Below are 14,387 nucleotides of genomic sequence, written 5' to 3' on the forward strand. Positions count from 1 at the left end.
GTGTTTATGGGTTTACCTTTATTATACATACTGTCCTGATTCACACAACAGGCTGTTTTATTAAAAAAAAAAATATTTTTTTCTGTATTGCTACTATTAGTTAATAAAGATATTATTTTATAATCCAGTTTGGTCTCCCTGGTGGATCCATAATACTGGTGTTTGAGTTTGTTTCTGGTCATGAGTGGTTTCCACTTTTCTTTCTTGTTTTAACACCTAGGGCGATCACTACTATTAATATATATTAATTTTATTGTTTTTTAAATTTTTTTTTATAGTTTTATATTGTTCCTAGGTGATTCAACTTTATCTAACTGTCTGTAGTACCAAGTGCTGGTCATTGACCATTCCTGCCAGAGATTAGGCTATTCCCTGTCAACAGAGCAGCAGTTACTCTTCCTGTTGACATGATGGGACTAATGGTGACATGCTAATTGGGGGAAGCCAGCTGTCAATCAGCATGACACCAGTAGTCCACCCTGTTAATAGGAAGAGAAACTGCTAAGTGTGGATGAAACGCGTGTCGGGGCTGAGGGACGCAGGACAGACCCTTCATCAATAATGTAAGTTGCACAGAATGGAGAGTTTTGTCTATACTTACCCTTGTTCCATGTAGAGTTTTACTACCTCATTACTGTATCAGCCCTTATGCTTCTAGCGCTGTTATAGCATAGGCTCATCTAGGATGGGTTTCAATACAGTTCATGTACTTGAAATTAGTCATTTGATTTACCCCCACGGTACTCTCCTTCTTTAATATTGAAAGGGGGTATAGTGGCACAGCCTGGTTTAAATTGTTTTGTATTGACACAATATAGTGACATGGATCATATTTTTTTATTTAATTTTGTTAACAGGCAGTAGCTGAATCTGTTAGCAACTACATGCCTTTTTTTTTTTTACAGTCCGGATGATCCCCCCAGATGCTACAGATAGCTGCAAACTTCAGCTTCTACTTTACTATCTTCATTCAGTTCTGCACACATTGGGGGTCTGTCTTTAATAACACCTCATCAATAAGTCTCAGTGGGCACTTTATGAGAAACACTGCATGTTGTATTGAGTTACACAGTGACCGTACCTTCAAGAAATTTTTCAGAATAAGCTGTCATTTGTCAAGATGAGGAATAACACTAGTTCTAGCCATTATAGGACTCAAACCCCCCATCTGTATTGATGTCTGCCATACAGAGCACAGCATACAGAGAGGAATTCCTGCTCTTCTTCCCTTATTTAGCACACAGATAGAAGCATGGAGAAAAAAAAACATATATATATAGCAGTAGTAAGAAGTGTAGTTGTGAATCAAGCTTTGGGGTGAGAAAAAAAGACTTGTAAGAGCTCAAACCTGCGCTAACTTACATTCTTTGAAATCCCCCTGTCCTTATACCAGATTGCTTTCTACCCCATTCCTCATTAGATCATGCCTATTGTATCTCCTTAATAATCTCGCCCCATTCCAGCCATTCCTATAGTCTACTCCTATGTAGTATGTCCTTGTTGTTTATCCGGTGACCTAGATTGTTGTATGTGCAATGTTATCCCTATGTATCTGGGTCATTGTTTTTTTGTGTCTAGTTTTACTGCCTATTACATAAAGAATTAAAAAAAACTTGTAAGAGTCCAATAGGAGGTGTTAGCTGACACCTCACTGTGCTAGCAGGGCCTCTTTTCTGGAGAGGTTTTTTTCTGCAGAAAGGATAATGCAGGGGGGAGAAGTGTGTCAGACTGGAGAAAGCAGCACAGCAGATTTATCTGACAATACTGTATATCTTACAATGTTTCTTCTATTCACTTGTACTATTGATTTATACAAAGTTTTTTGAAACCAGAGTTCAAATTTAAACATCACATAATATTCTGCCTTTATCTCACCAAATGTGTGCCAAGATATTCTGAGGGAGTCCAGATTGCATGAATATGTCTTTAACTTCAAGTCCGCTCACATAACCATCCATGTCCAAGTCAGTCTGAAGAAAGATGTCATCATAACGTAACTTGTCTGTCAGAGGAACAACCCAATTTACCGCTGGCTAATGAATGAAAAAATAAAACCATGCTGTCACAGCAATAGTTTATATTGCAACTGCATAAAAAAATATTATCCTTTGTACCTGACTTGGTTTTGATGAATGCTTGGGTGACAAGCTGCCCGCACTGTTTAAACTGCTCATGCTGCCATGAGATGGAGTGGAACGAAGACTATCCTTTGGAGGAGGGCTGGCAGGAAGGACAGGGACAGCACCAGGAAATGTTGGCGTTTTCTTCCTTTTAGTGGGGGGAATTAACGACTGTGGTAAAACCGTTGGGACTGGCTCCTTCTCCAAAGCTCTATATACTAGATGCATTGCCTGCAAAAGGGAGACTTACATTTTAGATGCCATTCAGCTTGCAAACACAAGTATACGATACAAGCATCTGACAACTTTTCTTCTACTATTTTAAGCCAATTGTGACAATTATCGGTGGGCATCAGCTCTATAATACAGCCAACACCATACACGTGCACATGACATCTGGCATAAAAATACAGTGGATTTTGGTAAGTGGCCAAAGGGCACAACTTAATACCTCATTGTCAATAAAACTTAAAATAATGGATACAAAAATGGAATTAAGAACTTACCCATCCAGAAAATCTCTGGCATACTTGGTATATTTAAAAAAAAAAAAAAGGTGCAATAATACAATTCGACAGCCCATTGAGGAGCATACTGGTCAGGGCATATAGAGGTGATGAATATGCTCAATTATACAGATTTCCAATGTAAGCGTCAATATGATCTTAGGGTCTGCACCTGAAATCAGCCTAGTGACTGCAATGGTCATACTGTGCAGACGTGGTGTCACCAATGCAGCCGGTCAGCATTACACACAGTTTTCTAATTGAACACATGAAGAGAAATGTATATAATGTTAACTACTTTACAGAAAATAACAAACAATGAACATTGGGCTGTTCTAAAAGATAGCAGTGTTTGCATTTGTCTTTACAAACTCAATGTGTTCTATTTTTATGACGATTTAGCATTCCTGTGAATCACTAACCTAATGTTTAGTTGCATACACACAGTTTTTTAGAGTTGCTTCATACCTATGTTGCATAGAGTCAACCAACTTTTGGCACCTGTTACTCCAGCCCAGGATGCTCTGACTACATCCCACAATTATTTGGCATTTGTTGGCTTTGCCTCAGAAACTGCATTTTTTATGTCACCCCACAAGTGTCCTATCAGATTAAGGTCCGCAGATTGGGCTGCCACTCCATAACCTCAATTTTGGAACCAAGATTTTGCTCATTTACTGGAGTTTAGGGTCGTTGTCTTATTGAAACACGCATTTCAAGGGCATATCCTCTTCAGTGTCAGGCAACATGACCTCTTCAAGTATTTAAATATATGCAAACTGGTCCATGATCAATGGTATGCGGTAATAGGTCCGGCACAATAGTAAGAGAAACGTGCCCATATCCTGATGCCTGCACCACCATGCGTTACTGTCTTCAGAGTGTAATGTGGCTGAATGCAGAGTTTGGGGGTCGTCTGACGACCTGCCTGAGGCCCTAGGACCCATAAAGAACAATTTTACTTTCATCACTCCAGAAAATATTTCTCCATTTCTCTATAGGCCAGTTATTTGGCAATTGTATCAAGCTTCAGTATATCTTTTTTTTTTTTTACAGTGGGACTTTGCGGGGAATTCTTGCTAAGAGATTAGCTTCACACAGGCGTGTTTTATCACAGTACTCACAGGTAACTTGAGACTGTCTGTGATCATCCTAGAGCTGATCATTGGCTGAGCCTTTGGCATTTCGGCTATTCTTCCATCCATTTGAATGATTGTCTTCCATTTTCTTCCGCATTGCGCTGGTTTGGCTTTCCATTTTAAAGCATTGGAGATAATTTTGGCTGAACAGCCGATCATTGTCTGCACTTCTTTATAAGATTTACCCTCTCCAATCAACTTTTTAATCAAAGTACGCTGTTCTTCTGAACAATGTCTCGAACAACCCATATTTCTCGGGCTTTCAAGGAGGAATGCATGTACAACATGTCCTGGCTTCACCCTTAAATAAGGGCCACCTGAATCACACTTGTTTCTTCACAGAATGATTGACCTCATTAATTGAACTCCACACTGCTATTATTTTGAACACTCCTTTTCAATTAATTATTGTAATACACAGACTCAAAAACATGCAGATCATGAATGCTGAGTCTAGTGGTTTCTTAGAATCTACTGCACCAACTGGTAAACTGTTTGACAAGTGATAATATAATTTAGACCAAAAACAGTGATTAATCTGGTTAGGGTACCGTCTCACAGTGGCACTTTGGTCGCTACGACGGTACGATCCGTGACGTTCCAGCGATATACATACGATCTCACTGTGTCTGACACGCTACTGCGATCAGGGACCCCGCTGAGAATCGTACGTCGTAGCAGATCGTTTGAAACTTTATTTCGTCGCTGGATCACCCGCTGTCATCGCTGGATCGGTGTGTGTGACGCCGATCCAGCGATGTGTTCGCTTGTAACCAGGGTAAATATCGGGTTACTAAGCGCAGGGCCGCGCTTAGTAACCCGATGTTTACCCTGGTTACCATTGTAAATGTAAAAAAACAAAAACAGTACATACTCACATTCCGGTGACTGTCACGTCCCTCGCCGTCAGCTTCCCGCACTGACTGTGAGTGCCGGCCGTAAAGTAAAAGCAGAGCACAGCGGTGACGTCACCGCTGTGCTGTGCTTTACGGCCGGCACTGACACAGTCAGTGCGGGAAGCTGACGGCGAGGGACGTGACAGTCACCGGAATGTGAGTATGTAGTGTTTTTGTTTTTTTACATTTACAATGGTAACCAGGGTAAACATCAGGTTACTAAGCGCGGCCCTGCGCTTAGTAACCTGATGTTTACCCTGGTTACCCGGGGACTTCGGCATAGTTGGTCGCTGGTGAGCTGTCTGTGTGACAGCTCCCCAGCGACCACACAACAACTTACCAACGATCACGGCCAGGTCGTATCGCTGGTCGTGATCGTTGGTAAATCGTTTAGTGTAACGGTACCCTTAGTTGTATTGGACTGCTACTATTTTGAACACTACTGTAGCTAAATAAAGCATCTGATAGCAGTCGGACAAACATTATACTATGGGGCAGCTCAGACCAGAGATTATTTTCTAATGCCGATTCGGCGTGAGAGAACAATAGCAGCATGCTGTGATTTGCAGCGAGACTCAACTCATTCGCACCCATACAAGTCTATGGGTGCGTGTGAAACATCGGACTGCAATCGGATGTCATCCCAATGCAGTCCGATATACGCAGTCAGGCTATGGAGGAGATGGAGAAATTACTTTTTCTGTCTCCTCCGAACATGTGCTGCGTTTCTCACATAGTAGAGGATCGGCGCACAGAGAACTGACTCGCCGCACAGCAGGTGCCGAGGGTGATTAGCATCTCACATTGGATGCCATATGCTAGTCTGCTTACAACATAAAAGTGAATTCAGCACACATAATATTGTCCAGTATTAGCTAAGCCTGTTAAGATTTTTTTGAGATCGAGGACTTTACTACAATAGAAGAATAGGGTTTTGACACAAGATGCAGACAGTTTAGGAGCCGTGTGAGGTTCCCTTTAAAACAAATATCTGGCAAAGCAGTTTTGACTTTGTAATAAATGAAGCAATTGTGAACAGACAAGTTTAGTAATTATTCCATCTAATTAAGATACCCCTAGAATTGTATTATATCACTATATACATGTCAGAAAAAGAAGATGGGGATTTGGATCTCTGCATCATAAAAGGTGAACATCAATCTTTACACAGCAGTATTGAGAAATAAGTGTAGTATTTTGGTCTCCAAAAAATATATAATGTCTACAAAAGACCTAAAAACTGAACAGATACCCTATTCATTTTGAATTTTGCAATTTTTTTTCTGTTCAGTACCTGACATGTGAAGGAACTTTGGTGGATTATAGTGAGATAGGTAGTAATACGGAACTTACCACTGCAAACTCATCTCTGTCCAAGTGTCCATCCTTATCAATGTCACTCAGTTCCCAAACCTGAGGATAACCATCATTTATATATAACTAAAAATATACATTCAAGACACGCAACACGTAAAGAGGTTGTCCACAATTTTTTCAACATCTAACCAATGTCTAATCGGCAGGGGTCAGATACCCTCGCAGATCAGCTGTTATCGGTGTCAGTGGCAGCCAGAAGTACTCACTTGTAGAGCTGGCCATCTTCTGGTAGAGGCCACTGCAGGGTACTACATATGCCTCCTATTGATTTGAACAGGAGGAGGATGTGCAGTACTCTGCAACCATCAGAAATCGGAGCAGCTCTGCTAGTGAATATCTCTGGCCGGCAGTAGCCGCTACCAACACCAATAACAGCTGATAATAGGATAGGTCATCAAAGTCTCGATAGGTCATCAATGAAAAAGTAGTGGACATATACTTTAAATATTAACACATTAAAATTGTAAACTTTATGATCTGCTTGTTTAAACTAACAAGAACTAATGTTATATTACCAAGTTAAACGAGTCTAGGGATGAAGACAGCGACTTCAATTCAGTGTCTCAAGGAATGCATTTGTAACACATGAAATAAACAACATTAATTAGAAACAATCAGCTGAAAGAGCAACTGTGACCAGTTCAAAAGTAGACAGTGTTTGCTCTTCTTTTGCTCCCAGTGCTCCATTGAGATTTTTTTTGTTTTTAAATCCGCAATTTGATACCAGATGTATGGGCCTTTTTATATATTACAAATTTTTATGGTCTTTACAAGGGGGTGTGGCTCACAAGTTTCCATGAGGGCAAGAAATACTGAAAGAATCAACACAAATAAAATAGAAAAAAAATATCCACTTTGACCTGGTGATGGGTCCAATTTAACGTATACTGTAAAAACAATATGGAGAACATTGATTCATTGAAATTTATTAAAAATTTAGACATTATTTTGTGGAGAATTTGTATTATTGTATGGGTTCCTCTATCGCTTTGTGTTTACAGTTTCTATCCAGTTTTGTGGGTCTCCATAGTTACAGACTACAAACTCAATGTAGTCTGATCCTGAAATCACCTTCCCTTTTATGTTTCCCACACTTTTTGGTAGAATACAATAATTACATTGGTTACAAAAATATGTCTTTTATAAACAGTGTCTTGAAAAAGTATTCATACCCCCGTGTACTTTTCCACATTTTTTTACATTACACCAGCAAACCAGGGCTGTAGAGTCGGAGTCGTGGAGTCCGAGCCCATTTTGGTGGTATAAAATGGACCAACTCCTAAAATACCGTATTTTCCGGCGTACAAGACGACTTTTTAACCCCTGAAAATCTTCTTAAAAGTCGGGGGTCGTCTTGTACGCCGGGAATCGCCTTGTACGCCGGGTGTATATGGTGGGTGGGGGGGGGGAGTGGTCCTGATGACGACGAGGGGGCGTCTCACAGGAAAGTGAGTATCCCCCATTACCTTATCATAGCGCTGCAGCGTGGGGTCTCTGTGCTGGGAGCGGCGGCTGCTGTGGTGTGGTGCGGCGGCTCCTCTTCTGCAGTGTGGGGCCTCTGGTGCTGTGGGGGCGGCGTATCTTCATGCAGTCGGGGCTCCTCCGGCATCTCAAAGCCTGAAAGCCCCGCCGGCAACTCCATCGGTGTAATGCGGTGGCCTCCGGGAAAATGGCCGCTGCTTAGATTCAGATCTCGTGTCCCGAGATTTCGGGACGAGATCTGAATCTGAGCATGCGCAGCCCCCAGCGGCCATTTTCCCGGAGGCCACCGCATCGCACCTATTGAGCTGCCTCCGGGAAAATAGCCGCTGCTCAGATTCAGATCTCGTCTCCCGAGATCTCAGGACGAGATCTGAATCTGAGCAGCGGCCATTTTCCCGGAGGCCACCGCATTGTACCGATGGAGTTGCCGGTGGGGCCTCCAGGCTTTAATGAGATGCCGGAGGAGCCCCGACTGCATAAAGATACGCCGCCGCCGTCACCCCACAGCACAGAGGCCCCACACTGCAGAAGAGGAGCCGCCGCACCACAGCAGCCGCCGCTCCCAGCACGGAGACCCCACGCTGCAGCGCTATGATAAGGTAATGGGGGATACTCACTTTCCTGTGAGACGCCCCCTCGTCGTCATCAGGATCACTCCCCCCCCCCCCCAAAAGGCACATATTCACCGGCCCTATAAGACGACATACGGTGTATAAGAAGACCCCCGACTTTTAAGAAGATTTTATTTTTGAACTGGTAAAGTTGGGGGGTCGTCTAATACGCCCAGTCGTCTTATACGCCGGAAAATACGGTATATAATAAATTGGGTACAGTAGTTCAATGCAATTTGTGGGGAATATTTTTTTCATAAGAATTTGGGAAAGTTATGAAATGTCCTATAAATGTCAGTCCTATTCCTGATCTAAGGTCTACACTTTTAGCTGAAATGAATCTGTGCTGCAGTTTATGTTCATGATAAGTAGTGAAGCTTCTCCTCTACAGATGAGGGAAAAAAATAGTAAACACACAAAGAAGGAATGCCTGCATTAATCTCAGAACTTCTGAGAGGGAACAGGAAAGCAGGAATAAGGTAAGTACTTCTTAAAGCATATCTAAACTTTCAATAAACTGCATAAATTAATAGTCTAGTGTATGTTTTAGTTTGTTTTTCCTCTTAGCTGTTTGGAGAAATTAGCTGCTCTGATGAATTACCGTATTTTTCGCTTTATAAGACGCTCCGGATTATAAGACGCACCCCAAATTTTGATGAGAAAAATAGGACATTTAAAAAAAATAAAATATATGGTGCTTTTTATATTCCATGCGTCTTATTGCTTACCGGGGGTGGTGGCTGCGGTGAAGCGGGGACCCAGGGTTGCTGCTGGAGGACACAGGAGTGGGGTGATGCTGCAGGCCGCCAGCTGGTATGAAGGGGTGTCCAGCAGTGCTGCTGGTGTCTGGCCCTGCTGCCCGATGCTCTGCGGGTGTCTTTGATGCCTGACGGTGCTGCAGGGGTGTCCGGCGTTGCTGCCCACTGCTCTGCTGGTGTCTCCGATGCTGCGGGTGCCCGGACGGCGCTGTCCGGTGCTGCTGCGGCGGTCCCCGGTTCTGCCGGGACTCTGCCGACATTTTGTGAAAGGCCAGAGCCCCAGCAGTCCCATGATTTCCTGTGCGGTGGACTCCTGGAAAATGGCTGCCGGGTGGATCGGCGCATGCGCAGATGGAGATCTTGGCACTGAGATCTCGGCAGATGAGATTTCAGCGCTGAAGACCGCCGCATAGCATCAGGCAGCGCCGGCCGCGCACCTGCAGCACCGGAGACACCAGCAGAGCTCCGGGCAGCAGAACCGCTAGCACCGGAGACGCCCGCAGAGCACTGGGTAGCAGCGCCGGACACCTGCAGCAACGCCGGACACCCCTTCATCCCAGCCTGTGGCCTGCAGCAACGGTACCAGTAAGGTACATTCGCATTATAAGACACCCCCCCATTTTCCCCCAACATTTTTTGGGAAAAAGGTGAGTGTTATAATCCAAAAAATACGGCATATACACTATATATAGAAAACAGTTTTTCCCACACATTCTAACATCTCAAATTAGGAAATACAGTAACTAGTGATGAGCGAATATACTCGTTACTTCCGAGCAACCAGGCAACCCCCCACATGTATTTTTGCTGGCTAACAGTTGTAAATCATTCAGCTGCAGCAAGAAAAACTACATCTCCGAGCACTAAAAAATACTCGGAGGACCCCCGAGCATGCTCGAGAAATCTCGAGTAACGAGTATATCACTAACAATAACAGGATCGATAAGGATACATATATTTGTGTGTGTTCTGGAATACGATTCAGCACAAACATGCTCCCTCCCTCCTCCCCTCTTCATAGACTGTGAAGAAATATGATGTGAAGCATTTAGTGAGCTGTACCCTGAGGCAAGCCTGACATTGAAAGTTCAGAGTAACGCTAACAACATATTTTACAAACTTTATACTTACAGTGCCTTGCGAAAGTATTCCGCTCCCTGGTACTTTTCAACCTTTTCCCACATATCATGCTTCAAACATAAAGATACCAAATGTAAATTTTTGGTGAAGAATCAACAACAAGTGGAACACAATTATGAAGTTGAACGAAATGTATTGGTTATTTTATATTGTTGTGGAAATTCAAAAACTGAAAAGTGGGGCGTGCAGTATTATTCGGCCCCTTTACTTTCAGTGCAGCAAACTCACTCCATAAGTTCATTGTGGATCTCTGAATGATCCAATGTTGTCCTAAATGCCTAATGATGATAAATATAATCCACCTGTGTGAAATCAAGTCTCCGTATAAATGCACCTGCTCTGTGATAGTCTCAGGGTTCTATTTGAAGCACAGAGAGCATCATGAAGACCAAGGAACACAACAGGCAGGTCCTTGATACTGTTGCGGAGAATTTTAAAGCCGGATTTGGACACAAAATGATTTTCAGAACTTTAAACATCCCAAGGAGCACTGTGCAAGAGACCATATAGAAATGGAAGGAGTATCATACCACTGCAAATCTACCAAAACCTTACCGTCCCTCTAAACTTTCGTCTCAAACAAGGAGAAGACTGACAAGAGAAGCAGCCAAGAGGCCAATGATCACTCTGGATGAACTGCAGAGATCTACAGCTGAGGTGGGACAGTCTGTCCATAGGACAACAATCAGTCGTACACTGCACAAATCTGGCCTTTATGAAAGAGTGGCAAGAAGAAAGCCATTTCTCAAAGATATCCATCAAAAGTGTTGTTTAAAGTTTGCAACAAGCCACCTGGGAGACACACCAAACATGTGGAAGAAGGTGCTCTGGTCAGATGAAACCAAAATCGAACTTTTTGGCAACAATGCCAAACAATATGTTTGGCGTAAAGGCAACACAGCTCATCACCCTGAACACACCATCCCCACTGTCAAACATGATGGTGCCAGCATCATGGTTTGGGCCTGCTTTTCCTCAGGAGGGACAGGGAAGATGGTTAAAATTGATGGGAAGATGGATGAAGCCAAATACAGGACCATTCTTGAAGAAAACCTGTTGGAGTCTGCAAAAGACCTGAGATTGGGACGGAGATTTGTCATCTAACAGGACAATGATCCCAAACATAAAGCAAAATCTACAATAGAATGGTTCACAAAAAAACGTTTCCAGGTGTTAGAATGGCCAAGCCAAAGTCCAGACCTCAATCCAATTGAGAATCTGTGGAAAGAGCTGAAAACTGCTGTTCACAAACGATCTCCATCAAACAAACCTCACTGAGCTCGAGCTGTTTGCCAAGAAACAATGGGCAAGAATTTCAGTCTCTCGATGTACAAAACTGATAGAGACATACCCCAAGCGACTTGCAGCTGTAATCCCAGAAAAAGGTGGCGCAACAAAGTATTAAGTTAAAGGGGCCGAATAATATTGCTCGCTCTACTACTTTTCAGTTTTGGAATTTCCACAAAAATTTAAAATAACCAATAAATTTCGTTCAACTTCACAATTGTGTTCCACTTGTTGATTCTTCACCAAAAATTTACATTTAGTATCTTTATGTTTGAAGCATGATATGTGGGAAAAGGTTGAAAAGTTCCAGGGAGCCGAATACTTTCGCAAGGCATTGTATAATCTGTCCTATTGATTTATGCAAAGATTGTTTTATTTCTATCCTAAATTATACAGTGCATGATTCCCTATTCTTGCAAGAATTTCAATATACCTTATTTTTACAGGACCAAATTTTTAGAGCGAATTTACATAATTACAAAATGTCTAAGAAGCATTTTATGAAGTCAGCTGTGTTTGAGCATTTCACAGTGACTCAAGATAAGAAAACTTTGTGTCAGTGTATAAGTGACCCAGATGAAAACAAATGCTGTACTGCCAAAATCACTGCATATTCAGGCAGTGACAAAAATGTTCCTTCAATAGCTTCCAATCTAAAAAGATAATTACAACGCTGCCACCCAGAAGCTAACAAAGCTGTGATTGAAAAAGATCACAGCAGCACCAAGAAACCAGAGCACAGCACTTCCCGCCAGGCAAAGGAGGAGGAAAGAGCATCTCAAACATCAGTTACAAGATATTTTTGACAGTTACTATAACAACAACAGCAGTTGTGTTTAAAAGACAGCTCATCGAGCTTGTTGTGAAGGACATTATACCATTAATCATTATTTGCACAACCAGCTTTTATAGCTCTTAATGGAGAAATGGCCCGCAAACTTGGTGTTTCTCTGGAAAGAGAAAGTATTAGAAAATTAATGATTGAAGAAGCCCTTAACCAAAAGGAAGATCTTAAAAAGACTCTCAAGTGATAGTTTGTGTTTTTTAAAATGGATGCCTGCACACGTCACAAAGTGAATTATTTTGCTACCAACGTTCAATGTTTGTGACAACAAAAAAATTGTTACTAAGACACTGGCAGTAAAAGATACTAAAGCTCATCACAGCAGCCAATTTCTACAGACCTTAGTGGAAAAAGTTCTGCAAGATTATGAACTCACAAAAGAACAGGTTCTTGCTATTGTAACTGATAATGCTTCAAACATGATAAGTACAATTAAACTGATGAACGAGAATAATGAAGGTGAACAGCAGCTAGAAGAACATTTCACATTCATTATGTTGGAGATGGAAGGCCACAGTCCTGTTCCCATAACGGAGGAACAAACAGATATTACTGAAGAACAACAGCAAAATGATTCTTTACAATTAGATGATCTTGTTGAAGCTGCTTCACACCCCTTTCCTATTCATCACATGCGCTGTGTTGTGCACACGTTGCAGCTGGCAATGAGATATTCTGCAAGAGGGACATGCTGGAACTCTAAATAGCAAAGTGAGAAAATTGGCTATTGCTACCAGAACCCCTAAAATTGATTCTATCTTGAAGAGACGTGCTGGAAAAGGGGCAATTGTGGTTCAAGCCACTCGGTGGGGCAGCACCTATTTAAAGGGCCACTGTCACCCCCCTCCAGCCGTTATAAACTAAAAGAGCCACCTTGTGCAGCAGCAATGCTGCATTCTAACAAGGTGGCTCTTTTAGTTTTTGGTTTAAGTATTCCCAAAATAAAGCGCTTTGAAACTTAGCCAAAATACCTGTCTTTAGCCAGGGAGGCGGGTCCTCACTCCCCAGCTTCAACCGCTACTCTGCCGTCACTCAAATCTTCAGGGGCTTTCGGCGCCACCCCCTCCGCGCTTTTTTCTCTTCAAAACCGGCACCTGCGCTGTGTGTAAGCTCTGGCCGTGTGACGTCCCAGCCAGGCTTGCAGACTGCGCCTGTGCGGGCATTACGGCCACCCGCCTTGGGAATCCCAGCCCCGCAGTGTGTTATGCATTATGCACAGTGCGGGGCTAGGATTCCTGGGCATGGGCACTGCGTGTGTCAGCCTGTCACCCAGGTCCCCTGCCTTACAGCGTCTGTATACTATACTGTACTATACTATATACTGTACTGTATACTGTATGAGGAGGCACAATCAGCTGAATACAGTATACAGACACTGTAAGGCGGGGGACCTGGGTGACAGGCTGACACACGCAGTGCGCATGCCCAGGAATCCTAGCCCCGCACTGTACATAATGCATAACACACTGCGGGGCTGGGATTCCCAAGGTGGGTGGCCGCAATGCCCGCACAGGCGCAGTCTGCAAGCCTGGCTGGGACGTCACACGGACAGAGCTTACACACAGCGCAGGTGCCGGTTTTGAAGAGAAAAAAGCGCAGAGGGGGTGGCGCCGAAAGCCCCTGAAGATTTGAGTGACGGCAGAGTAGCGGTTGAAGCTGGGGAGTGAGGACCCGCCTCCCTGGCTAAAGACAGGTATTTTGGCTAAGTTTCAAAGCGCTTTATTTTGGGAATACTTGAACCAAAAACTAAAAGAGCCACCTTGTTAGAATGCAGCATTACTGCTGCACAAGGTGGCTCTTTTAGTTTATAACGGCTGGAGGGGGGTGACAATGGCCCTTTAATGATTGAGCAATTGCTTGGGCTGAAACCCTTCGTTGTAGATATGGCCTGCCCTCAGGTAACACTACATGAAGGTCAATGGACACAGGTGGCTGAATTGAAGGAATTGCTTCATTACCCATTTACAGTGAGTAAAAAGTTACAAGCTGAGGATTTAACTACTGGCATTTTTATAAAGGAGTGGAAGAACTTGCTGTTTTGCCTGTCCTAAAGAGGTTTAATGGCAGATGGCATTGCTGCTTCAATGAAATGGAGAGACACACTGCTATTAGAAAATACAATTCTTCTGGCAGCTGTTTATGTGGACCAGAGTCATTGTATATTGCTGGATGATCAACAGCTTACTAAAGGAAAAGAAGCTTTGATTGAGGTAGCAGTTAGGATGAG

General features: G+C 43.0%; 2 protein-coding genes across 9 annotated transcripts in view; one reads left to right on the forward strand and one right to left on the reverse strand.

Moving 5' to 3' along the window:
* Window positions 1-14,387, reverse strand: part of EPS15L1 (epidermal growth factor receptor pathway substrate 15 like 1) — a 323,253-nt gene that overhangs the window by 250,086 nt on the left and 58,780 nt on the right. For all 8 annotated transcript variants that reach the window (XM_077252909.1, XM_077252893.1, XM_077252875.1 and 5 more), the window contains 3 exons: window positions 6,015-6,074; window positions 2,115-2,351; window positions 1,876-2,033 (listed from right to left, as the gene is read on the reverse strand). In XM_077252909.1, coding sequence (XP_077109024.1) covers window positions 1,876-2,033; window positions 2,115-2,351; window positions 6,015-6,074 — 455 coding nt within the window. The remainder of the gene's footprint in view (window positions 1-1,875; window positions 2,034-2,114; window positions 2,352-6,014; window positions 6,075-14,387) is intronic.
* The window catches only part of C1H19orf44 (chromosome 1 C19orf44 homolog), a 497,340-nt gene that overhangs the window by 176,660 nt on the left and 306,293 nt on the right, over window positions 1-14,387 (forward strand). The window lies entirely within an intron of this gene.

The sequence above is a fragment of the Ranitomeya variabilis genome, chromosome 1 (genome assembly GCF_051348905.1).
Source record: "Ranitomeya variabilis isolate aRanVar5 chromosome 1, aRanVar5.hap1, whole genome shotgun sequence".
Lineage (NCBI taxonomy): Eukaryota > Metazoa > Chordata > Amphibia > Anura > Dendrobatidae > Ranitomeya > Ranitomeya variabilis.